Source organism: Bombina bombina, chromosome 8, assembly GCF_027579735.1.
Source record: "Bombina bombina isolate aBomBom1 chromosome 8, aBomBom1.pri, whole genome shotgun sequence".
In the NCBI taxonomy this organism is placed as follows: Eukaryota; Metazoa; Chordata; class Amphibia; order Anura; family Bombinatoridae; genus Bombina; species Bombina bombina.
The window spans coordinates 193998349-194025437 of NC_069506.1; the positions used below are offsets into that span (position 1 = coordinate 193998349).

At 36.6% G+C, this 27089-nt stretch overlaps 1 protein-coding gene across 2 annotated transcripts in view; it reads right to left on the reverse strand.

Moving 5' to 3' along the window:
* The window catches only part of LOC128638698 (AP-2 complex subunit alpha-1), a 112230-nt gene that overhangs the window by 81103 nt on the left and 4038 nt on the right, over positions 1–27089 (reverse strand). For both annotated transcript variants that reach the window (XM_053690820.1, XM_053690819.1), the window contains exons 3-11: positions 22864–23006; positions 15221–15414; positions 13623–13752; positions 12093–12194; positions 11878–11986; positions 11633–11783; positions 11104–11272; positions 1639–1776; positions 1252–1434 (exon numbers count right to left, since the gene is read on the reverse strand). In XM_053690820.1, the coding sequence (XP_053546795.1) occupies positions 1252–1434; positions 1639–1776; positions 11104–11272; positions 11633–11783; positions 11878–11986; positions 12093–12194; positions 13623–13752; positions 15221–15414; positions 22864–23006 (1319 nt within the window). The remainder of the gene's footprint in view (positions 1–1251; positions 1435–1638; positions 1777–11103; positions 11273–11632; positions 11784–11877; positions 11987–12092; positions 12195–13622; positions 13753–15220; positions 15415–22863; positions 23007–27089) is intronic.

Genomic DNA, 27089 nt, shown 5'->3' on the forward strand with positions numbered 1-27089 from the left:
ACTTCCCAGCAACTTCCTTGGATAGCCCAGGGGAATGACCTCTACCAGATTCATTACACTCCTTAGGCTATCTATTCTATCTTTAATGAAGAGCACCTCAATCCATGCCATCTCCTTGACGACGCAAAGAAATAATGAGAGAGAGGGAAGTGGGAGGGATACTAAAGCTTTGGTGTGGGGTTCTACTCCTGGTGGTCAGGTGATGTAATTCCCAAGTGTAAAGAATTAAGTCATGGACTCTCACAACCATTAGAAAGAAATGGCCCAAGTCCATTACCTCTCCTCCACTAAACTTTACAATAGGCATTTTTCATCCCGGTAGGTAGCGTACTCCTGGCATCCCTCACAACCAGATTCTTTTATTAAACTTCCAGAACGTGAAGAGTGGTTCATTACTCCAGAGAACACACTGCTCCAATGCCTAGTGGCAGTTTGCAGCAACACAACACTTGGGATTGCGCATGTCTATGTAAGGCTTGTGTCCAGCTGCTAGGCCACACAAATCAATTTCACGATACTCCTGATGCACAGTTTTTATGCCGATTTTGCTTCCAGAAGCAGTTTGGAACTCTGTAGTGAGGGATGCAACAAATGATAGGCGATTTTCATTTGCTATGTGCTTCAGCACTCACTCGCCCCTCTCTGTGAGTTTGTGCCGTCTACATTTTTGTGGCTGGGATGTTGTTACTCCTAGATGCTTACACTTCGCTATGCTGCCCTACTAGATCTATCCCAGTGAACTATATGTGCTATACATTTCACAAATGGACTTGTGACAAAGATGGCACCTTATGACAGTGCCACTTTTAAAGTCATTGAGCTCTACAGTACAGTACTGCCAATGGAGATTTCATGGCTATGTACTGGATTTTATTCACCTGTTAGCAATGGGTTTGGCTGAAACCTGAATTCACACTTTTGGCCATATAGTGTATAGTTACACACACACACACATACAAATAAACAACATGGCTGTATGACAAATTTTGTTACAAGATGATAAATTGTTAAAGTTAATGTAAGTTAGGATTGTGTGGAGTGTCCTTTATTGGTAAAATTACCACCCACCTACTTGTGATTGTGGATAGCATAGTCTGATTCGCGTTTTGTAATTTCCTTTGGTATTAATTTTGGATCTCTGTGCACCAGGGGACTGATGGTAATGTATTATGGTCCTCTGTGCTCCCCACATATGTTAAATAAATTCCCTTATGGGGCTGGTATATAAATAAATATAAAAACACGTTTTACCTCAAATACAGTTTTAGCCGCATAGCCTTGGACATCATCTCGGTTAATGACTATCTGGATGACACGATACCAGACCTCTTCGCTGACATAATCTCCAGCAATGCGGATTAGGTTTAGAATAGTATCCACGTACCAGCTGTAATCCACTGCATATTTCTCAGCTAAGACAGCTACTTTTAGTACCTAGTTAACAGAAAAGTTACATATCACTAAACAACGTATTCAATTTCATAAACTCTTATAGCATGGTTTAGAGTTTTGTAAATTTGCTTGATATCATGAAATATCTTCAACTAACAAAATTATATATTTCATAGTTTTGTAGATTCATAAATATAGTCCTTTACTTTTTTCTTTTAAAATGTAAATTAAAGAAAGGCAACACACCATTTCCTCTCGAATGGAGTAGTCCGCTGTTTCCAGGTAGCTCAGCATTTCAGCCACAATTTGCTTTGCATTTGTACGGTCACACATTGCATACAGGAGGTCAGCGGCCCGTTGTCTGACACTAACATCTCTCTCAGTCTACAGGACAGGATACATCATAAAAAAAAAATATAAAAAAAAAAAAAAAAAAAAGGAGTAAGCTTTTCATTATAAAACAAAATATGTTAAAAACAGAATTTTAAAGTTGTTAAAATATATATATATATATATATAAAAAAAAAAAATTCTTTAGATGTTTTTTTTCCAAAACAGATTCATACTGCTGGCTGTAATCTTTGTCAGGAAAACATCCCATTTCTAATTTGGTAATAAGCATGCACTCAGTTATACTCCACACTCGCTCACTGCATCCAGTGTCAGAGCTTTGAATAGCAAAAAAAATAATTTATGTAAGAACTTACCAGATCTATCTATCTATTGGGTACTTGTAAAGCGCAAACTAATCACCCGTGAGGGTCTCAAGGCGCTATGGGGGGGGAGAGGGGGGCTAAGGGAAGACGATTCAGTCGAAGAGCCAGGTCTTGAGGTCCTTCCTGAAGTTTGTAAGGGAGGTGGATTGTCTGAGGTGCAGCGGGAGGGAGTTCCATGACCTTGCTGCCATATAGGAGGATTTTCCTCCAGCTGTTTTTTTCTTCATGCGGGGGATGACTGCGAGTGCTTGGTCGGCAGAGCGAAGTTGTCTGGAGGGGGTGCAGAAATTGGCACGGTGGTTGATGTATTCAGGACCGATGTTGTGGAGGGCCTTGAATGCATGGGTTAGGAGCTTGAAGGTGATTCTCTTGTTGACGGGGAGCCAGTGTAGGTTCCTTAGGTGTTCGGTGATGTGGTTTTGGCGAGGGATGTCGAGGATGAGTCTGGCCGAGGTGTTCTGGATGCGTTGGAGTCGTTTCTGGAGCTTGATGGCGGACCCGGCGTAGAGTGCATTGCCGTAGTCCAGTCGACTACTGACAAGGGCGTGGGTGACAAATTTTCTAGTTTCAGTGGGGATCCACTTGAAGATTTTTCGCAGTAGGTGGAGTATGTGAAAACAAGTCGAAGAGACGGCGTTGACTTGGCGTTCCATGGAAAGTGATGAGTCGAGGATGACGCCTAGATTTTGTGCGTGGTGTGTTGGAGTTGGAGGGTGTCCGAGGGCTGTGGGCCACCAGGAGTCATCCCATGCAGATTTGGTGGGTCCGAGGAGGAGGATTTCGGTCTTGTCAGTGTTGAGTTTGAGACGGTTGTTGTTCATCCAGGTGGCGATTGCTGTAAGTCCTTCGTGGACATTTTTCTTGGCGGTGGCGGGGTCTTGGGTATCGTCGGCGTAGGAGACGATGTTGAGGTTGTGTTGTCGGACGATGGCGGCGAGGGGGGCCATGTAGATGTTGAAGAGGGTGGGGCTAAGAGATAAATTCATTTCTTTCATAGTGGCAAGAGTCCATGAGCTAGTGACATATGGGATATACATTCCTACCAGGAGGGGCAAAGTTTCCCAAACCTCAAAATGCCTGTATACACCTCCCACCTCACTCATACCTTTGCTTAACGTTTAGCCAAAATGTGAGGTGTAAAAAAAAAAAAAAAAAAAAAAAAAAGGAGTAAAAAGCATACAAAAGGGAGGAACTGGAAAAAATAAATGTGCTTTATACAAAAAAATCATAACCACAAAAAAAAAAAAAAAAAAAAAAAAAAAAAAAAGACGGGTCTCGTGGACTCTTGCCACTATGAAAGAAACTAATTTATCAGGAAAGTTCTTACATAAATTATGTTTTCTTTCATGTAAGTGGCAAGAGTCCATGAGCTAGTGACATATGGGATACAATACCCAAGATGTGGAAGTCCACGAGTCACAAGAGAGGGAGGGATAAAATAAAAACAGCCATTTCCACTGAAAAATTAAATCCAAAAAAAAATTAAAAAACTCAAACAAAAGGTATCAGAATCAAACTGAGACAACTGCCTGAAGAACCTTTCTAACAAAGGCTGCTTCGGAAGAAGCAAATACATTAAAATGGTAAAATTTAGTAAAAGTATGCAAATAAGACAAAGTTGCTGCTTTGCAAATTTGATCAACTGAACCTTCATTCTTTAGAGCCCAAGAAGTGGCAACTGATCTAGTAGAATGAGCTGTAACTCTCTGAGGCGGAGATTGCCCCACCTCCAAATAAGCTTTGTGAATCAAAAGTCTCAACCAAGAAGCCAGAGAAATAGCAGAAGCTTTCTGACCTTTCCTGGAGCCAGAAAAAAAACCAAATAGACTAGAAGTCTTTCTGAAATCTTTAGTAGCCTCAACATAATATTTCAAAGCTCTTACCACATCCAAAAAATGTAAAGACCTTTTAAGAGTATTCTTAGGATTAGGACACAAGGAAGAAACAACAATTTTCCTATTGATGATGTTAGAATTCACAACCTTAGGCAAAAATTTAATTGAAGTCTGCAAAACAGCTTTATCTTGATGGACAATCAGATAAGGAGACTCGCAAGAGAGAGCAGACTATTCAGAAACTCTTCTAGTAGAAGAGATAGCCAAAATAAATAATACTTTCCAAGAAAGAAATATTATGTCCAGAGAATGCATAGGCTCAAAAGGAGCCTGTGAAGTTTTCAAAACCAAATTTAGACTCCACGGAGGAGAAATTGATTTCAAAACAGGTTTGATACGAACCAAAGCCTGAACAAAACAATGAATGTCAGAAAGTTGAGCAATCTTTCTATGAAATAAATCAGAAAGAGCAGAAATTTGTTATTTCAAAGTATTTGCAGAGAAACCATTATCCAAACCATCCTGAAGAACTGTAAAATCCTAGGAATTCTAAAAGAATGCCAAGAATAATCATGAGTGGAATACCATGAAATATAAGTTTTCCAAACCCGATAATAAATCTTCCTTGAAACAGACTTACGAGCCTGTATCATAGTGCTAATCACAGAGTCAGAGAAACCTCTATGACTAAGCGTTCAATCTCTAAATTTGATCTCATGGAAATTGAGATCCTGATGGAAAAACGGTCCTTGAGACAAAAAGGTCTGGCCTTAAAGGAAGTGGCCAAGGCTGGCAACTGGACATCTTGACAAGGTCCGCATACCAAAACCTGAGAGGCCAAGCTGGTGCTATCAGAAACACATAAGATCGTTCTGTTATGATCCTGGAGATCACCCCTGGAAGAAGAACCAGAGGCAGAATAATGTAAGCAGGTTGGTAAGACTGCTAGAGCATCCACCATCTCCGCCTGAGGATCCTTGGACCTGGAAAAGGTATCTTGGAAGCTTCTTGTTCAGACGCGAGGCCATCATATCTATTTCAGGAGGACCCCACATCTGTACCAATTGAGAAAAAAAAAAAACACATCTGGATGGAGAGACCACTCTCCCGGTTTTTTAAGTCTGACGACTGAGATAATCCGCTTCCCAATTGTCTACTCCTGGGATATGAAACGCAGAAACTTGACAAGCGTTAGATTCCGCCCAAGAAAGTATCAGGGATACTTCTTCCATTGCTGAAGGACTGGGAGTCCCCCCTTGATTAGTGACATATGCCACTGTAGTGACATTGTCTGTTTGAAATTGAATGAAAAGTTCTCTCTTCAACATAGGCCAGGCCTGGAAGAGCTCTGAACATAGCACGGAGTTCTAAAATATTGATTGGTAACCTCGCCTCCTTAGGTTCCCAAACCCCTTGTGCTGTCAGAGAACCCCAGACAGCTCCCCAACCCGAAAGACTAGCATCTGTTGTGATCACAGCCCAGGTTGGACGAACAAAAGAGGCCCCTTGAACAATAAGGTGATGGTTTAACCACCAAGTCAGAGAGTGTTGAATGTTGGGATTTAATTATATCAACTGTTATATCCGAGTATAATCCCTGCACCATTGGTGCAACATGCAAAGCTATAGAGGTCTCATATGAAAACGAGCAAAGGGGATCGCGTCCGATGCTGCAGTCATGAGACCTAAAACTTCCATGCACATAGCCACTGAAGGGAATGATAGAGACTGAAGGTTTAGACAAGCTAAAACTAACTTCATTCGTCTCTTGTCTGTCAAAGAAAGATTCATGGACACTGAATCTATCTGGAAACCTAAAAAGGTGACCTTTGTCTGAGGAATCAAGAAACTCTTTTGTAAATTGATCCTCCAACCATGTCTTTGAAGAAACCACCCAAGTTGTTTTGTGTGAGATTCTGCTAAATGAAAAGATTGAGCTAGTACCAAGATATCGTCCAAATAAGGAAACACTGCAATACCCTGCTGTCTGAATGAATCTTCCTTCTTTGGGACAATGAACAGATTTGAATAAAAACCCAAAACCTGTTTCTGTTGAGGAACTGGAACAATCACCCCTGAAAGCTCTATATCTGAAACACACTTCAGAAAAGCCTGAGTCTTCACAGGGTTTGTTGGAACATGGTAAAGAAAGAATCTTCTCATGGGTGGTCTTTTTCTGAAACCTATTCAATACCCCTGAGAAACAATATCCTGAATCCAATGATTTTGGACAGAATCTGCCCAAATGTCTTGAAACAATTTCAATCTGCCCCCCCCCAGTTGAACTGGTTTGAGGGCCACACCTTCATGCAGTCTTAGGGGCTGTATTTGTTTTTTTTATAAGGCTTGGATTTAATCCAATTTGTAGATGGTCTCCAATTGAAACCAGAGGCCTTAGGGGAAGGAGTATTTTTTTGTTCTTTAGTCTGACGAAAGGAATGAAAACGATTGGGAGCTTTAAATTTATCCTTAGATTTCTTATCTTGGTGCAGAAAAACTCCCTTACCCCCAGTGATAGTGGATATAATAGAATCCAATTGAGAACCAAATAAATTATTACCTTGAAAAGATAAAGATAGTAATCTAGATTTAGACACCATATCAGCATTCCATGATTTAAGCCATAAAGCTCTTCTAGATAGAATAGCTAAAGGCATAGATTTAATTTCGATCTTCATAATATCAAATATAGCATCACAAATGAAATGATTATCATGTTTAAGTAAGAGAACAATGCTAGACAAATATTGATCCGATAACTGCTGTGCTACATTGTCCAACCAAAAAAAGTTGAAGCAGCAGCAACATCAGCTATAGAAATAGCAGGGCTACGAATATAGCAAGTATGTAAATATGCCTTCCTAAGATAAGATTCAATCTTCCTATCTAAGGGATCCTTAAAAGAAGTACTATATTCCATAGGAATAGTAATACGTTTAGCAAGAGTAGAAATAGCGCCATCAACCTTAGGGACTTTCTCCCAAAGCTCTAAATTGGACACAGGTAAAGAATACATTTTTTAAACCTAGAAGAAGGATTAAAAGAAGTACCAGGCTTAGACTATTCCTTAGTAATCATATTAGAGATAGCATCTGGAATAGGAAAAACTTCAGGAGTAACCTCAGAAGTCTTAAAAACAGAATTCAAACGTTTGCTATTCTTGTTATCAAGAGGACTAGATTCCTCAATACCCAAAGTAAGCAATACTTCCTTTAACAAAGAACAAATATATTCCATCTTAAAAAGAAAGGAAGATTTATCAATTTCAGAGTCTGAAGTAGGATCCTCTGAGCCAGAGAAATCCTCATCAGCAGACAATACTTCAGTATGTTGTTGATCAATAAAAACTTCATCAGATTTATGAGAAGTAAGGAGAGATCTTTTACGTTTATTTGAAGGCAGAATAGCCTTCTCTACGGCTGCAGCAATATAATCGTTTATATCTACAGGAATATCATGTACATTAGACTGTGAAGGTTTAACAGTATATGTATTTGTACTTATAGAAACATTATCAGCATAAAACAATTTCTCATAACAAGTGCCGCATACTTGAGCTGAAGAAGGAAGGTCAGCCAATTTACAACATACACACTTAGCTTTGGTAGATTTGTTTTCAGGCAACATGGTTCCTACAGTAACATCAGAGGCAGGATCAGTTTGAGACATCTTGAAAAATGTAACAAAAAAGAAAAAAATAACATTTAAAACAAAATATCCAATTTCCTCAAATAGCAGTTTCAGGAATGGGGAAAAAATGCTTATGAAAAAATACTCATATGCAAAACAAAGCAAGCATCATAGCCCTCTATAACAAATGAAAGCAGAGAGGAAAAGAGGGAGAGACTAATACATTTTTTTGGCGCCAAAAATGACGCTAACAAAGATGACGCAAATGCAGAGAAAAAAAAAACTTTTGGCGCCAAGGTGAACAGGTAACAACACGATTCGCGTCATAACAGCCACGACTTTGCGCCAAAAAAAGAAATGACGTGACAACAAACGCAACCTTCGCGTCCAAAAAAAATTGCGCCAAGAATGACGCAATAAATAGAAGCATTTTGCTTCATCACAAGCCTAATTTTCCATAGAAAATTTGAAAAAAAAAAAACAAGACCGAAGTTACAACTAGCTGGAACCCCAGGTAAGAAAACAAACTAAATTCTTTCTAAAACATAATTTTCCATGCTGAAACTGTTAAGACTGCAAAGGGAAATAAACAGACCTGACTCATGGCAAATATATGCAATATATATTTAAAACTTTAAAATATAAAGTGCCAGACATAGCTGAGAGTGTCTTAAGAAAAGATATATACTTACCTGAAGACACCCATCCACATATAGCAGACAGCCAGACCAGTACTGAAACAAATCAGCAGAAGTAATGGTAGAGGAGTATAATGTCGATCTGTAAATGGAGGTGGCAGATGAATCCCCACGACCGAATTTATAGAGAGCCTTAGAATAGATTTCCCATAGGTGAAAACATGGCATCATCAGGCAATACTCCCTTCACATCCCTCAGACAAACACTGTACTTTGAGAGGAATTGGGCATCAAAATGCTTTGAAGCGCCTTTCACAGAAGATATCAAGCACGAGTTGCTTCACCATCCTCCAACGAAGGCAAAGTTTGTAAAACTAAGGCATGAGTGAGGTGGTAGGTGTATTTATAGGCATTTTGAGGTTTGGGAAACTTTGCCCCCTCCTGGTAGGAATGTATATCCCATATGTCACTAGCTCATGGACTCTTGCCACTTACATGAAAGAAAGAGCTGCATTGATTATCTAGAACCTCTAGGTTCATCTTAAGACCCAGAGGCCAAGTCTCAGTCCTGATTGATATTTAAATAAAATCTGTCAATCTATAGAGAGTGTTTTCTACCACAAGATAACCATCCATACAAATCCCCTAGAAGTCGTTCTTATTTTCTCTTGCACACATTTTTTTTATTGGCAAGTAATTGTCTAAATTATAATTTCTCTCATAAATACATTCTTCCAAATCTACATAGTTGCAAACTTCATTCTTTCCATGCAACAATTGGTCTTTTGGTACAAATTAATCAAAATGTGATGTAACCTAATTATATTTATGGTTGAGTCTGGTGGTATCTTAGAGGGACAGTTTACCAAAAAACTCTCTCTCCTTTAATTTGTTCCCAATGATCTATTGTTATTGTACCTGCTGGAGTGTATTAAACAGTTTTTAAATTAGCCTTTATATTGGCATTTGAAATAGCCGATTTAGCCTGTGGTATTCCCTACCTATACTGAAAGTTTCTATACCTAGGTATAGGCTATTGACAAATGATGTAAACACAGCCAGCAGAAGAAATTACACTCACAGTGGGAGGCGGAAGAGATAAAACTCTAAAACGTTAATTTTCAATTGTTCAGAGACACGAAAGGGTGAAGCATTTGAGTTATAAGATAACAAGATCTGATCTGCCTGAAAGCGTAGCCTATTTTGATTGGCTGTGGTTTCAAAGAGCAAATTCAGCAAGTTATTTTGCAAAAAGAAGCATAAATTAGCAATTTCTCATACATTTTATACGCTGCAAGTAATGGGGAACACATTCAGGGGAAAACATTTTACAGTGAACAGTCCCTTTAAAAATGGGAACAAAAAACTTTCGTGATTCAGATAGAGCATGAAACTGCAAATAACTTTCCAATTTACTTCTGTTATCTAATTTGCCTAGTAAAGTTCAGACGTAGCAACGAACTAGTGGGTGATAACTTAATTGGTGGCTGCACATATATGCCTCTTGTCATTGGTTCGGCTGGTGTGTTTAGCAAGCTCCCAATAGTGCATTGCTGTACCTTCATGAAATTATACCAAGAGAATAAAACAGATTTAAAAATAGAAGTAAACTGGAAAGTTGTTTAAAATTGTACGTTCTATCTGAAAATAGATTGAAATGTTTAATTATTTGTATTTTTTTTTATTGAAGTATACTTTTATTATTTATTTGATCTCTTTTCCCTGTAATTTAACTTTGAAAATTGTTAACTGAAAATATGTCCCATTGTTCCTAATCGCCCACACCTTCTCCAACAAGTAGCACTGGCATTGAATACAATCTCTTGATACGGCTGCATAACACATCACCTTGTTAAAGCTTACATGTTAATTTCTTGTTTATGAATGGGATAGATCATTTACTGTGCTTTTAAATATAATTTCCGATTTCTTTTTACTAAATTAATTTTCCAATTGCCAGTTTTTACAATTTCTATTCTTTAGATAATGTGAGTCTGTACATATGACAGGCTAGTATTCTGATTATATTTTTTTTTATAGTAAGTTAAAGCTCTCACTAAACTTTTTTTCTGTTTATGTCTGTACTAATATTGCATATAAGTTGGTTTCTTCAAAATTTGGCTAATATTGATAAAAATAAAAACAAATCTAAAAGTTATAGGCAATGACTTTTGTTGTGCGTTTTGAGACAGCTTTTACACATAGAATAAAAATAAAAGGATTAAGAGGTTGATTAAGAGTTTGATTAAGAGGTTGATTTATCAAGCTGCGGCGGACAGCGGTGCGTATACGCGCCCCTGTCCACCACAGCTTGCCTCTGGCGGGCTGAATTCAGCATTGCACACAAACGCTATTTTGCGCTTGCGTACAATCCTGCCCGTGCACAGCCAATCACGCACAGGCAGAATCTGTCAATCTCCCAGGTCGGACGAGACTCAGGAAATTGAAATTTGCCACCTTAGAGGGGGCAAAAGGTTAGGAAAGCAGCGGTCTAATGACCGCTTCTGGTTAAATACGGCATGCAGGTTCTCTTGTAAGAACCTGCAGTCGTAGGGGGGTTGAAAGGCTTGCGAAGCCTTTGATAAATCAACCCCTAAATGTTTAATTTCAGGCAAGCAGAGAATGTAAATTATTTTAATTTTTTGGGATAGAAAGCACTTTAAATCTATTAGTAGACAACAAATTGACTCTCTCAAGCAGTAAGCACTTTAAATCTATTAGTAGACAACAAATTGACTCTCTCACTGCATTAGCAAAGGGTCTGCCTCTTAAAATGATGTACTACAATAGGCCCTATTTTCAATATAAAGATGCACCCTCAGTGATAGACAATTCTAATGAACCATGAACAGTATTTAAAGAAGTGATTTGCAGAATTGATTATTTTCTCACCTTTAATGCATTGATGACTGTCTCAATGTGTGTTTTCACTGCCTCATGGGAAAATTCAGAGCTGGCCAGTGTGCACATACTTTCCAGAGCAAGGTAACGGAGATTGGTCTCTCGGTGCTGCAAGAACTGGCCCAACTGGTTACAGGCTCTTACCAACAAGTTGGGCTCACTAGAAATAAAAGTACTAAATCACTATGATGCAAATTCCGCATTAACGAAGACAATGAAAAGGTTAACCAAAATAAAAGGACAGAAAACTTGAGTTAAAAATGGTTATTATAATTCTGAACCTAACAGGAAGTGCAAATGGGCATTAAAGCCTGATTGCTCCCTGAATTATAAGCAAATATCTCTTATTTATTTTTTTTAGAATCAATAAAATAATACTTTGGTGTCCTTTTCACAAAGTAAAGAAATTCTGTTTCAGAAAAAAAAAAATATAATAATAATAAAGTCACATTTATCAACTAACATTTCTAAAAACAAAACAAAAAAACAAACAAACAAACAATCTCCTTTTGTTACTCACCTGTCATAGTGGATAATTAGGCTGATAGCTTCAAACAGTATAGCATTTTTAGCATTGGAATGTTGCACCTTTTTGGACTTAGGAGGCTCCTGTGCTTTGTTTAAGATAGTTTCTAAACATTCCACCAAACGACCTTTCACAGCAGCATCTTCTAAAACATACACACACAAAAAAAGAAGTTTTAAGACTACAGGAATGTTAATCAGTGTTAGCTGTGAGGGAATTTACATTACAGAAAAACTTACCTGGAGGAGGATAGCACTGAAGAAGGCGCAAGAGCTTTACAGATAGCCATGGAGCTGGCACAAAGTAATAAGTATAATCCTGCAGATCAGTTGATGCTGAAGAGACAATCTGTATTTAAAAAAAAAAACAACAAAAAAAATGTATATCCAATCATTTTTAGTTTCTAAAGATGGTGAATTAAAAAGAGCAAATGTGTAAAAAACAGATCATTTACCCTGCTGAGCCTGGATACTGCTAGTGATACACAGGTTTTGAAGTCATCAGGGTTTTTCCTACAGAGGCAGGTAATAAGACTGACAGCTGCCGTCACCACTCCCTAGAGTAAAACATGCATGCCACAAAAAGCTATAAAAAGGATTAAATACACTATCATTTGTGTAAAAAATAAATTAATTACATTATAGCAAAAATCAGAATCATTTCACACTAAAACATATAAATAAATATGACCAACATTCACAGAAACTGTTTAGCATCAAGGAATACCTACAATTTGAATTGTGCACAACCTGGGGTAAAAAACTGCAAGTCTGTTCATATTTCCTGCAATAATAAGCACAGCTGGGGAAGTGTCAGACATGACTACGTGTGCTATTTTTGCTGGCACAAACCTTGAATTTGAATAGCACGTGCCTGTATTTTACGTGTTACTCACAAGTTTTTCCCAAATACTTAATGTTAAGTAGCCATGATAGTGTAAATTATTACCCCCGTTACGCTTCTCTTATAGATTTCAGATACCAACAGCCCTCAAACATTAATTCACATATTGACTATTGCGTGGCAGGGAAGGCTTGCATACTAAAGCATAGTAAAGATCAACTATACATTTTGAAGAAAGAAGCTAAATCTGATATGTAGTTTTATTTTTCAGTGTCAGCTTTCCTCTATAAATTTGTAAAATTAAAAACTTGGTCAGTGATTAAAAAAATCGTGAGGTATAGCAGTATTTCTCAATTCCAGTACTAAAGGAATCCAAACATGCCAGTTTTTAAGTATTCCCTTCTTGGGCTATTTAGAAGTTCACCGGTCATATCAGTCTCAATAGGGGTAAATCAGGGTAGTTAATTTAAAAAGATGCACTGTAAAAATGTTTTATGTGCTCCCAATGATCAATTTTACCCGCTGGAGTGTATTAAATTGCTTACAAATAACTACATTACATTTATTTTAGCATTTGAAATAGCTGCTTATCCTAATCTTGAATCTACAAATGCTGTAATGGCCCCATAAAAGCTATATAGTAAACAAGATGCATCAGAGTAAATCAACCTCCACTAGGGGGTGGGAGACGAGCTCTTCATCAGCTTTAATACAATAAACTCTTATCTGCTCTTGCCTGAGTATACTGCCCCTTTAAAGCATGCCTGTTAGGGTTCCTTGAAGAAACACTGATGTAAAAGATTAGTAAATGCTACAATCCTTCAATTTAAAAATACAAATGCATGCATAAAAGTATATTGTCCATAACAGTCAATGATGCGTCTATTCAACAACACTAGTCCCGACAGCCAAGTGACAAAGATAGGTTTCTATACCTTGATCAATACATTTGCATGAAATTTAAATGGCGTATATTCTAGTCTAGTCTTACAGCAACTACTGCTGTATCCATCCGGCACGCTCTTGTAGGAAATACTCTACATAACCTACTATTAAAAATACAATATTTTTTTTTTAGTAAAGATGTGGTGTGGGGGAAGGTTATGCAGTTAAGGCCAATTATACATGTTTAAGATCATACCATATGTTGGTCATTAAGAAGGTGAACCACCCGTGAAGTCCATTCCCCCATAGGCACAAGGTCAGGTGAGGTCTTGTAAAGTCTTAACAAGCATAGGGCAGCGCTCTGTTTCACACTATCCATGGTATCTCTGTAAAGGATTACGATCAGTTATCACCAAAGTGAATAAACAAAAGGAAATTAATTCTACACACAGTAAAAGGAACATCAGATTTGAAGAATATAAAGTACCATTAAAGGGACACTCAATCAAAATTAAAGTTTTATTATTCAGATAGAGCATGCCATTTTAAACAACTTTCCAGTTTACTTCCATTAACTAAATGTGCACAGTCTTTTTATATTTAAACTTTGAGTCACCAGCTCCTACTGAGCATGTGCAAGAATAAACGTGTATGCATTTGTGAATGGCTGATGGTTGTCACATGGTACAGGGGGAGTGGAAACAGACATAACTTTTAAAATTGTCAGAAGAAAATAAAATTGACTACTCATTTAAAGTTCAGACTAAGTGCTATTGCATTGTCTTGTTATCCTGCATTTGTTGATTATGCAAATCTACTGTGTTGACTGGTCCTTTATAGACAGTAGAATTGTATAATCAACAAGTGCATAATAAAAAGACAATGCAAAAGCATTTAGTCTGAATTTCCAATGTATAGTAAAAAAAAAAAAAAAAATACTGAAAATTTCAGTTAGTTTATTTTTTCTTTCCCTGCCTCATGTGACAGCCATTATCCAATAACAAAAAGCATATATGAGTATTTACAGTTAACTCTTGCACATGCTCACCAGGAGCTTGTGCCTAAAAGTGTATAAAAAGATTGTGCACATTTTGATAATGGAAGTTGGGTGAATAGTAAAGTTGTTTACAATTGCATGATCTGAATGACATACAACAGAAGAAAAGTCAGTTCAGTATTTTGCAGTTAAAGGGACATAATACTCATATGCTAAATCACTTGAAACTGATGCAGTATAACTGTAAAAAGCCAACAGGAAAATATCCCCTGAGCATCTCTATGTAAAAAAGGAAGATATTTTATCTCACACTTTCCTCAGCTCAGCAGAGTAAGTCCTGTGTAAAAAATTATACTCAGCTGTTCCCAGCTGCAGATAAAAAAAAATAAAAAAAATTAAGAAATGAACAGCAACCAATCAGCATCAGCAGTGCTGAGGTCATGAACTCTTTTACTGTCATCTCATGAGATTTGACTTAACTCTCATGAGATTTCATAGTAAGCTGAATAGGGAAATAATATGAGAGTGCACGAGGCTCATCCCCTAAGCTGTCCCAGGACAGACACACTAAAATGCTGCTTAGAAATCCTTTACAATGGGGGGTAGCTACTGAGGAACTTTTGAAGTAAAATATCTTTCTTTTTTACATAGAGATGTTCAGGAGATATTTTCTAGTCAGCTTTTTACAGCTATACTGCATCACTTTCAAGTGTTTAAACATTTGGGTATTATGGCCCTTTAAATTTAAAAAAAAAATTACAAACATTAATAAATTTTGTTTTGACCACATACAACTATTTTAGAGAGCAGAAAATGAAGAACAAATAAGGTATAATTGCAACCCTGAGTGCACTCACCCTGCAACTAGAATCCTCGGAATCTCTGAAGCAAAGGCCTCTGCCATTTCTCTGCTGCCTACATTCGCAATGCAGTGTAGAGCCAGGCACATGAAAGTAGGGTTGCGGCTGGCGAGGTCATTTTTTATAGCATTGTTAATAAGGCGAATAAGTTCACTATTAGAATTAACAAGGACTGAGATGAAAAGGTAGCCCTGTAAAAAGACAGACAGATTCAGCATTACAAACAGTTTAGGGGGGGAGGGAATATATATCCAGCACCACTAGAGAAAAAAAGAAAAAGGGAAACAAGTCCTATAGTGTTATATTAAAGTGACATTGTACACTAGATTTTTCTTTGCATAAATGTTTTATAGATGATCCATTTATATAGCCCATCTGGTAGTGTTTTTATAAAACTGTATAGGCTTTGCTTATTTTTAAATAACATTGTGCTGATTTTCAGGCTCCTAACCAAGCCCCACAGTGTCAGATGTATAAACGCAATTACAGACTCCTGTTTATGTTATCTGTCTTTTCATATGCAGGGAAGGGGGAGTGGCTGCTCTTCTTGTTTACCCAGCCACTTTCCCTGGGTGTCCCTGACAAACTTCATCAACAGTGCTAAACTGGGAGCTTCTAAGTAAGTGTTTAAAAGGTTTTATACTGTTTTTTTTAAATCAGCATCTGACATATGCTTCTTTATAGTATTGTCTATTACATGCAGTTATATGAAAATTGGTATATATACTGTCCCTTTAACTTCACCGATTACAGCAGCTAGTAGATAGAGCACATTTAAACCACTTTACATGCATATTCAATTTACAAATGTTCTACTATACATTTAAACCTACAGGTTTGAGATGCAACCACAATTTGCAAGAACAATAACATTTAACCATATGCATTTTACTAGTTGTGCTGCAGCACAAAAATATTGTTGCTCTTCCTTTCTTAATCCCCTCAATCAGATCTCTCCTTGACTGACTAGATAAAAGAGGGGGATGAACTCTCTCTCATATAGATTATACCAAAAAAACATATCTATATAAAGATTTATTTCTGAATAAATAGAACATTCTGCAATGTGCAGAACATTGGAATGTGAAATTTTCATATTTTCATATCAGGTTATGAGAAAATGCGAGAGTGGGGTGTTAGTTTTTTTCATTGACCTCTATGGGGGAATACGTAAACATGGTTGTTCACCAGGTTAGCGAACAAGCCAAAACAGTTTACTTTTTAATCATAATACGGGCGCAAAAAGCTTACTTCAAGCACAGTTAACACTTGAGAGGGAGCGTTAATTAGTGCCCCACTTGTTATCTAGTAGGGGTGTGCATGACTAATATTTTTACAATCGACTAGTCGAGGGCTGCTGCTTTCGACTAGTCGAAATTACCTCCTCTTGCCAGAAAATAGGTATTAAATGAGAAATATTTTTAATGTAATTGTAAAATTGTTTTTTTTTTAAATTTATTTTTAAAACCTAGTAATAACATGTCGGTAGTAGGCTTTGGTTAAGGCTACGGGCTGTTTTTGACTATCAAAATATAGCAAAATGTAAAATATCAATAATCGACTAATGCCGTACTAGTCGATTAATGAGAGACCAATCAACTAATCGATTAGTCGACTAGTCTAACTCAGCCCCATTATCTAGCCACAATCTTTCACAATGCCCCCTTGGTTATCTATCAAAAAATATATATATATATCAGACGCTAAGTACTTTAAACTTTCCCCAATGAAAAAGAAAACATCAAAAAGGAAGGAGGATAGTTTAATGAACCCTTACATATCTTAGGAACTAGGCACATAGTATGTGAATACTTCATTACACTTACTATATATAATATCTGAAAATATGCAGTACATACAATTATCTAGATTAGACGGTTAAATATACAAGAGGTATCAATGAACTGGAGACTGGATTTCTCAAGCCCTGAACATTCACTATATAAGAATAGCAGTCTGGGTACTATGTAAGTCCTATGTACAAGCAGAATAAAATTTATGCTTACCTGATAAATTCATGTATTTTGTGACGGTGAGAATCCACAAGCCATCACGTCGACAAGGAGGAGGTAAAAACACTTAACAGAGCTTTAAATCCCCCAGTCATGCATGTGGCCAAGTGAAAGGAGAAATTTAGAAAATATAAAGCACCGTGTTGGTTATGAAAAACAGGAGAATGGGTAATAAAAGGGATTATCTATCTTTTTAAACAATAACAATTCTGGAGTAGACTGTCCCTTTAAAGTCATACAATGAAAGGAAAGCTTTCCAGACCTTGTGTTAAAACCATCTTGTAACAGCGATTCTAGCCTGAATCAAGAGGTCAATCACTTGATCTGAAAACCACAAGGCAAGATTAGGTGTTCAATCGCCATGCCATCAAATAGAAAGATTTGAGGTCTTGATGGGAAGAGGGACCTTAAGAGAAAAAGTTGTTCCTGAAAGGAAGATGCCAAGGCTTCTTGGAGGACATTTGTACCAGATCTGCATACCAAGTCCTGCAAAGCCATGATGAAACAAGCAGAGTCACAGAGACCCATTCCGGTTTTATCCTGGATAGTGACACAAAAAAAAATTGGAAGATGCAAATCAAATTCAACGACCACCTAGTGTATCAGTCTCGCTTGTGGATCTTGAGATCTTGCACAATACTGGGGTAGCTTGCGTTTCAAGAGTGAGGCTATGAGATTTATTTCTGGCCTGCCCCAATGAATTACAATCTGGTCAAATATCTCCTGATTCAGGGACCATTTGCCAGGGTGACTGTATTAACAACTAAGAAAACCCACTTCTCAGTTGTCCACACTTAGGATGTGGACTGCTAAAATCAAGCAATTATTGTGTTTTTTCCGAGTCAGAATGCAGACTACCTCTTTCTCCAGGAACCCCAGACTGCGTCCCAAACCAACAGGCTGGCGGTCCCTGGTGATTACAACCCAAGTTGGATGGAGAAAGGAGGTCCCCTGAACCAAATATTGGCGAGTCTGCCATCAAATTAGGGATTGCCTTGGATTAAAGTCTAACTATATCTTCTTAGACAGGTCATTATAATCTCCATTTCACTGTTGCAAAGGGCATAAATGGATCTGGCAAAAGGTACGGCATCTAAAGCCACTGCCACGAGACCTACTACTAACATGCATTGAAGCACTAAAGTAAAAGAAGAGTTAGAGAAGGGCACTTCTTCTGCAATTTGAGTCTGCATTGATCTGTTAGTGCTAGTCCAATTGATTCAGAATCTATAATAAAAAGTTAAGAGGAAACCCTGGCTTGAGGCTTAGATCTTCTCTCACCTAATATTTTAATTTCTGTATATTATAAGCCATATATTGCTGTTTATCTATTGCTCATACTGGGCTTCAGCTTGATATTACTTATGCTAAGTGTGATACCAACTAAAATCTGAGGTTCATCTCTCTTCTTTTATTACAGCAACTATAACTATCACCAACAACATGACTTATAGATAGCAAACGTTGTTTTTTACATATGCAATTCTAACGAGTAACCTATTATATGTACTGTGTTGCAAGCAATTGTATAATGCCAATGTAAAGTGTTGTAATTCTTTATTTGTATGCTATAATTTTACCTCAAATAAAAATGTATTTAAAAAAAGAGGAAACCCTGCTTTGAGTAATTAGAGAGCTCTTCTGGAGGTTGATTTTCCAATCATAAATTCAAAAGGAACTATGTGTATTCCTGTGCCATATGGAGAGAAGTAGCTTGTACCAGAATGTTGTCTAGGTAAGGAGCTACTGCAATGACTTTTTGGAGCTGCCTTAAATAACTTATCAATCTTTTTAACAGATTATTTTTGTCTGTAGTTGAAGGGTCCTGAATTTTTAAGCATATTAAGCATATATTCCTTTAAGAGAGCATGTATGTGCTACAACTTGAAATTTAAGGACAATTGTATTCCTGGATTGCACAAGGTACCCAGAATGGTTGCTTCTCAGGGATGTCCCTGATGACTAGAAAGGGTTTTCTTCAGTCCATTGCATGCATTTTCACTTAACTGGTGGAGGCACGGCAGCAATCAGTTCTTAGACTGTAGAGTGAATATATTGCTTCAAATTATTGGACAGGTTAGTGGTGCTGCCTTGAAGATAACCCTGGTGGGTAGTAAATCCTTGTGCACTCTGCTGCAAATGCAACACAGCATGACCCCTGTCTAGCATTAGACAGACACAGTGCATAAGTGGCATAACTGAGTGGGGGAACACACCAACACATGCTTATATGTATGTCAAATTTCCATGTAACGTGGCAGGCCCCATATTTTAGCCTGTAACCACCCGAAATCCCAGAAAATCTGTACATGGAGCAATGCAGAATACAAATATGGGTGTTTTATAAGGATTATGATATTCACAATAAATGTGTGCGCGCGTGCTTGCAAAACAAAAAAATAGTTTATTTCTCAAACTTACTTAAATTGTATTCATATTAAATTATAGCTCATATATAAATATTTGATGTCAAAAGAATGCCCCATTTGTCCTCTAAAAAAAACTATATTTAATAAGTGTGGGTGCACTTAATGTCAAAGAGGTAAATTATGGTTGAACAAACATATAGTTTTGTTTATGTTCAGAAATTGGGACAATTGCCTCCAACCTTAAGGGGTTAAAAAGACAGCTGAATACCACATTTAACACTACATACAGTTTTCAGGCACTTATACAAAAGTTCACAAGATTTAGGTACTATGTCCCTAGGCTATTTAAAACATGAGTACACGATCATGTCTTACCTGTCAGCACCTTTATCTACCATGCTCACCTAAACTGAAGAAAACTGCTTCCAGTAGACAAACCCATCCGAGATAGTGCAAGCACAGTGCAAAAAAACCTATAAATGACCAGCACAGACTGGGGGAAATCGGTGGGCATGCTCAAATTTTACCTGGGAGGTTGGTGGCATCTCCTTAGTGAGAGAAGATTTTCACTTCCTGGCTGAGCCCCAGTCTAATCCTCTGCCCTGTTTGTAGGTTCTCTGAGGAGGATAAGGGATCTCAGATTGTTTGGAGAACCCCTGTCAAACAACGGGAAGATCAGCACTTGAAGTTTCACCATCACTTCTTGCTTCTTATTTTAGGGTACACTCCCACTTTCTACAACTTCAAGCTCAACTTCTCATTTTGTTATAGTATTTGTGGGCAGCCCAAACTTCAGTAAAATGTATGACGTGTTAAACCAGCTTAAAAACCGATTAGGTTGTACGTACATAATGACAGACTGCAACAACTTGCAAGAGTCACAATCCCATTGTTTTATTGGAATTTATGTACATAAAAACAAAACTCCTAAACAATTTGAGAAAAAAACCAACTGGTGTGCTGTGATGTTTCCAGATTTTTGCTCTCAATAAGGAGTAAACATGAAATACCAAAAGAAACTGGTACTGTTTGATATTTCAAGTAGGTTCTCACAAGGGTTTACAAATATCTTCACAGAAGTAAAATAAACATGACATCCAAAAAAAAAAAAAAAACCCATGCAAGGTATAGGGAGTGTCTACATGGGCTAAACATATTTGAAAATGATAAAATAAATAGTTTTCGTATGGTTGAAAACTGGATTGGAATACGTTTAAATCTTGCCATAACCCATCAGTTTTAAATATGCATTTCCTGTGTTTTAACACCACAGTTAAAAGTTACCCAGGCATTAAGTAATCTTTGATATATGCCAGTTGGATACCAAGGGGAATGTAACTTGACAGAGAACATACTTTTTCCTTTATCTTTTGCTTCATGACTCACAGAATTCTTACTGCTTCGGGTTGCACTGAAAGTTGTTTAATGGGGGGGTTCAGAATGATAAAAATGGGTTTTACAACAATATGACTTCAAAAGGAAGAAGAAAAAAAAAGATATAACATTTGGAAACCGTATTTGCTGGCCATGGTTAGATCACAAAGCTATCCTAACGATAACATATTAAAAGAAACCAGAAGCACACCTAGGGTTGCCAGATGTCCTCCACATACTGGACAATCTGTAGGTAACTGGTCACAATGGTAGACAGGGCACACTATGCACCTGCAAAAGCCTACACTCTTCATCGCAGCATGTATATTATTCACAACTGAGCAGTCATTGTACCCCTTTGACTGCCAGTAACATTCAAAATCAATCATTTGATTGCTTGCAATATATGTAAACAGTAGTGATTTGATCCTCTTGACTGCTCCTCACATTGCCTAACACTCAGGGACATTTTAATGGGAAAGTCTAGTCAAAATTAAACTTTCATGATCAGATAGGACATGTAATTTTAAACAAGTTTCCAATTAACTTTTTATCATCAAATTTGCATTGCTCTCTTGGTATTCTTTGTGGAAAGCTAAACCTAGGAAGGCTCATGTGCTATTTTCTAAGCAGTTGAACATCATCTTAGTGTCTGTGAAAAACTGTCAAAATGCACTGTTAGTTAATGTGTTATATAGATAACATTTTGCTCCCTCCCATGGAGTTATTTATGAGTCAGCACTGATTGGCTTAATGCAAGTATGTCAAAAGCCCTGAGATAAGGGGGCAGTCTGCAGAGGCTTAGATGCAAGGTATTCACAGAGGTAAAAAGTATATTAATATAACTGTGTAGGTTATACAAAACTGAGGAATGGGTAATGAAGGGATTGTCTATCTTTTTAAACAATAAAAATTCTGGAGTAGACTGTCCCTTTAACTGTCCAGCATTTTTGTATAGATTTTACTGGTCAGCCTACTAGAATACTGGACTGTCTGGTTAAATAGTGGACACCTGGCAACTCTTAGCACACCTGTAAAACAAAATCACATATTTTCCACAAAAAAAAAAAAAAAACTCCTCCCAAACAGCGGCTCTTTAAAATGTTTTCTAAATCTTTTTTACATTACAGACCGAATGTTTATATGGAACATCAGTAGCTGAAAATGATAAAAAAAAGCAACATACACAGGCTAATTTTGAATTGCCCATTTTAGAAAAAATAAATTCATACCCTAAACTGAATTAACTGAACCATAGTCTATTAGGCTGGATTGCTAGCACGCTATTGGCTAATGGAAACACCACCTCATTGAAAATAATAGCGTTTGGCCGTGGGCGGCTGGTTCAACTCAGCATTAACTGAAGGCAAATAAAGGAAATTTCAGTCATGAAGTATAAAAAAAAAACTGCATGCTGAAAGTCCCCTTTATTTATAGCACTGGTAAATCCTAGCGTTTCAACAACAAAAAGCTAGGATCTACCATCACTTTAACAGTGTTAAAAGGGCCTATAGAAAGAAAAAAAGTAAATCCATTTCTCGGGTAGTCAAAGGACCAACTGGCTCACCCTGGTTCGTAGTCACCATAATGGTTTTTCTAATGTTACCGAGGGAATCTTTACTAGTGAAGGTCAAACTGCTAATCTACTGTGGAAAATCTATGTAAAGCAACCTGTTCAATGGGAGTAAGAAGAAAAATAAAAATGAAATCTTTCAAAGTTTAAAAATGTGTGTGTAAATCTTAATGAAAATGTAATAAGAATAATATTAAAAACTAGCATCTTTATACAATGAATGTTTGCAGTAAAACACTGACTGTCATGAGCAAGTTAACAAGGCAGTTTTATTAGAGTGATATTTGAGATATCCATCACATGGATACTTACAATTTGCTTTTCTGTATACTTGTTTGAGCTCAGGAGATTCACTGCCTCCATATGTCCAAAGTCAATGTCATGCCCCAGCAGGAAGATGAAGAGGAGTTTGCAAACATATTTCTTCTTACTATAACCATCCAATGCTTTGTCTCCTAAAATTATAACAAAGACATTAGAAATAAACCATACAAGAATTTCTACCAAGAATGCATATAAAAGCGAAGCGGAATCATCATCATCACCCATTTCTGTAATGTTACTGCATTTCATGGTCATGGGTTCATTATTCTTCGCTCTATATACTTTCCCCGGCAGAAAACAATGTATGCAAATTAGCACCACCCCCCAACCGCCTCTAACCTGCACCATAAAATGTCTAACAAACATCTGTATATGGACTGGAGAAAGAAAGCTAAGGTGGAAAGCTGATAACAGGACTGGTAATTTAATTGTGGTTGTGCAAGAGTTTGTTATTTGAAAAATGGGCAAAATAAGGTAATTATTTCTCTGCCTCCAAAAAAGTACAGCTGAAAGGTTGACCAAATATGAATGATGAACCTATTAAACTGGAGATAATTATGAATGTATTGGAAGGTGAACTATCTACATTTATAATCACTAATTTTCAGATAACTTTTCAGATTATTTCTTGAGTTATTATTCTAAAAATGAAACTTCTATTAAAACCATGATTTAAATCGAGTCTTACTATTAATTTAAATTAAATGAATTTAAATCAAATTCACCCTCACTGCAAAGTGTTTTTTTTCTACACATAATGAACATATTACATTACAATCACAATATGTTCGTGTTTCTTTAATAAACATAAATGTTTTTAATAAAATGTTAAAAATACCACTCAAATCATACTTTTAAATAATAAAACCCTACAGACAAATTGAATATGATCGGCTTGCTAAATGTTATAATTTCAAACAAATGCAGATGTTTTAAAAGGTTAATCATGTTAAAAAAAAATTACTAAAATATAAATTCTTGTAAAGGTAGTCATCCTCATTAACTAATCAATTTGTTTGCTTAGGCATTTATAAAAAAAAAGTATATAATCTCCTTGTGAAATGTCATTGAAAAACCCTATGTTATGCCTGCATCTTAAAGATGTTAGTTTTGTGTATAACTAGATTTGCTGGTATATCCTTTAAAAAAGGAACATGATGAGATCCAAATTGTTTCTCTCTTTCACGATTCAAATAGAAAGTACAATTTAATAATAATTTTACTTCTATTCTCAAATTTACTTTGTATGCTTTGTTTAAAAGCAGGTTGGTAGGCTCAGGATCATGCATATGTCTGGCAGCAGTTTTTACAGCTAAATTTCTCCAATTTACTCGCACTTCTCCTCCTCCCGGCAACAACCTACACTTTTTTTCAGTGACGTTTCTTCATCCGGCCAATTGATTTTGCAATTGTTCCATGGGGGCGTGCTGCGTAAGGGCTTGGCTGCCTAAAGACCAGAAAAAATCAATTGGCCTGATGAAGAAACATTACTGGAAAAATAAAAGTGCAGATCGTTGCCGGGAGGAGGAGGAGGAGCGGTGTGAGTAAATCGGAGCCATTAGCTGTAAAAACACTTATTTAGAAGCGGAAAAAAAAAAAAATCATGAATGAAAGTGGGGTTAAATTTTTATCATAAAAAAGGGTGGCTGAATGCACTTTCCCAGGCATCTCTTGTGCCCTGCTTGGTAGAACCACAGGATATGTGTTTATAGTATTTACTCTCATTTGAAGTATACTTAGGGGGCGAAGCTTTAAACACCCTGGTGTTAGACATGGCTTTCTTTTTTTATTAAAATAAGCTGCATACAAGTGGCTTAACAATTATATTCCATTCAAAGCTTTTTACAATAATGAGGGGCTCTGTTAAACACAACATTGCATGAACTCACTCAATATCAATTTACTCAGAGCATATGAAGTTTTCTTTTTTGCATGCAATATATTCAAAATAAGGGGTTGCAGTGTTTTTTTTGGTGGAAAATGTTAAATATTAATTACTTTTTAAATAAACAAAAATGTTTATTTTATCAAGCAAAGAAAATGTAAAAAAAAAAATCATTTTCAAAAGTAACAAAACCAAAACAACTTGTGTTCCTTGAATTATTTTGTGAGGTCCTATCACTACATAAGTGAGTGGTGTTGCCATTTTATAGTGTTAGTATTCGCTAGACTAGAGAGTTCCATGTCTTCTCAGATGGAAGAAGAGAGACTCTTTATGATGAAAGTTCTCAAGTTTCTGTTCCTTTTTTGTATTCAGAGGATTTTCTGTGTGTAGTGAATGAAGTACTCACCATTATTACAATGATTAATATGTAAAGCATGGTACTATGGTAGCATATATTTTTGATGTAGGGCTAGAATTTGAAGTGTATATATCAAAACAAATTTGTAAAAATCTAAATCCAGTTGCAGTGAAGAAGGGAAACTGCGTCCTACCATATAAGCATTCAAATGCAAACAGGATTTAAAGTAGTGAGCACTGTATGTTACATAGATGGAACAGATAAAAGGTATTGGAAGGGCTCACTGTGATTTATTTAGGAGAAACCTGCTCTAGAGAATCATATGATATCTTCATATAAAATTTAAAAAAAAAAAAAACTCATGGGTGTATGATATTATTTATGTTCAATAAAGAGGCACATTTTCAGAACTTGTTCCCTTTTTATTGAGTATTTTAAGTGAAACTTGGTGTCCAAAGTATTAAAGGGACAGTCTACTATATAAGTGTTATTGTTTAAAAGATAAATAATCCCTTTATTACCTATTTCCCAGTTTTTCATAAATAACACGGTTATATTAATATACTTTTTTTTTTACCTCTGATTACCTTGTATCTAAGACTCTGAAGACTGCCCCTTTATTTCAGTTCTTTTGAAAGACTTGCATTTTAGCCAATCAGTGGTGAAACATAAATAACTCCACGGGAGTGAACACAATGTTATCTATATGGTACACATGAACTAGCTCGGAAAACTGTCAAAATGCACTGAAATAAGAGGCATACTTCAAGGGCTTAGACATTAGCCTACCTAGGTTTAGCTTTCAACAAATAATACCAAAGGAACAAAGTAAATTTGATTATAAAAGTAAATTGAAAAGTTGTTTAAAATTCCATGCCCTATCGGAATCATTAAAGTTTAATATTTTGAGTAAACTGTCACTTTAAGACACTGCCATTTATTATACAGACTATATAATAACCAGCATTTGAAAAGCAATCTCATGGGACTTTAGGTTACAAAAAATGGGGGGATGTTAAAAGGGACATCAAACTTAAATCTATTTCCATATGAAATAAATTATTTTGCGTAGTAAAAATACTTTACAAGAGGGCCACCCAAACTACAGCTGTGAGCCATATGTGGCCAGCTAAGGTATTTGGTGTATTCCTCAGGACCTCTGAGCAGAAAACATACAAACAATTAGGCATGTGAATCTGTACTCATTTTTGCAAGTTTGTGTAGCTTATAAGGTCAAACTAAACTAAAAATGTAATCAATAACCAGCTTTCTATTAAAAAAAAAAAAATGTTTCCCCCCCCCCCCCCGTACCCTTCTATTATTTATTTTGCGCCTACTGTGGGATCTTCAAATCCCCACGAAAGATTGAAGTGCATACTTCAGATTTCAGAAACATAACCCTGCTACAATGTACATTGTGATTGCTTGATCATACTAGCTCATTTATATTTGTCACAGCAGAAGAGATAAAATAAATAAATATTAAAAAAAAATGGAGAGTTTAAATGCTTATAAAATATTTACGTAGTTGCTGATATCCTTTCCATTAATTTACACAATGGGGTTCCTCTAATAGTAAGTCTCCTTGTGTCACCCATACTTTACCGTAGTGGTTCAAATGGTGGGCAGCTACCAGGTTTTATCTCAGATTAAAATGTTCATGTCTTTTATTTTAATTTTCAAAGCTGTTCCTGACTATGTTCCACTAATACCTAAAATATATTATGATTTAAAGACAAGACATGTAAAACTGTGCTTCCCCATTCACAGTTTAAACAAGTACGGCGAGGAAGTGAGAAGCAGAGACAAAAAAAACTGTGGGAAGGAACATGCGGAGAATGATATCCAGGTCTTTAGACGATTCTTCTGAAAATTAAATATGAAAAATATTTTTGCCAAATAGCAAAGAAAGTCTTCCAGTCAAGGGGTGGGGGGGTTGGGAAACCGCTTGTGAAAATAGGACAACTTTAT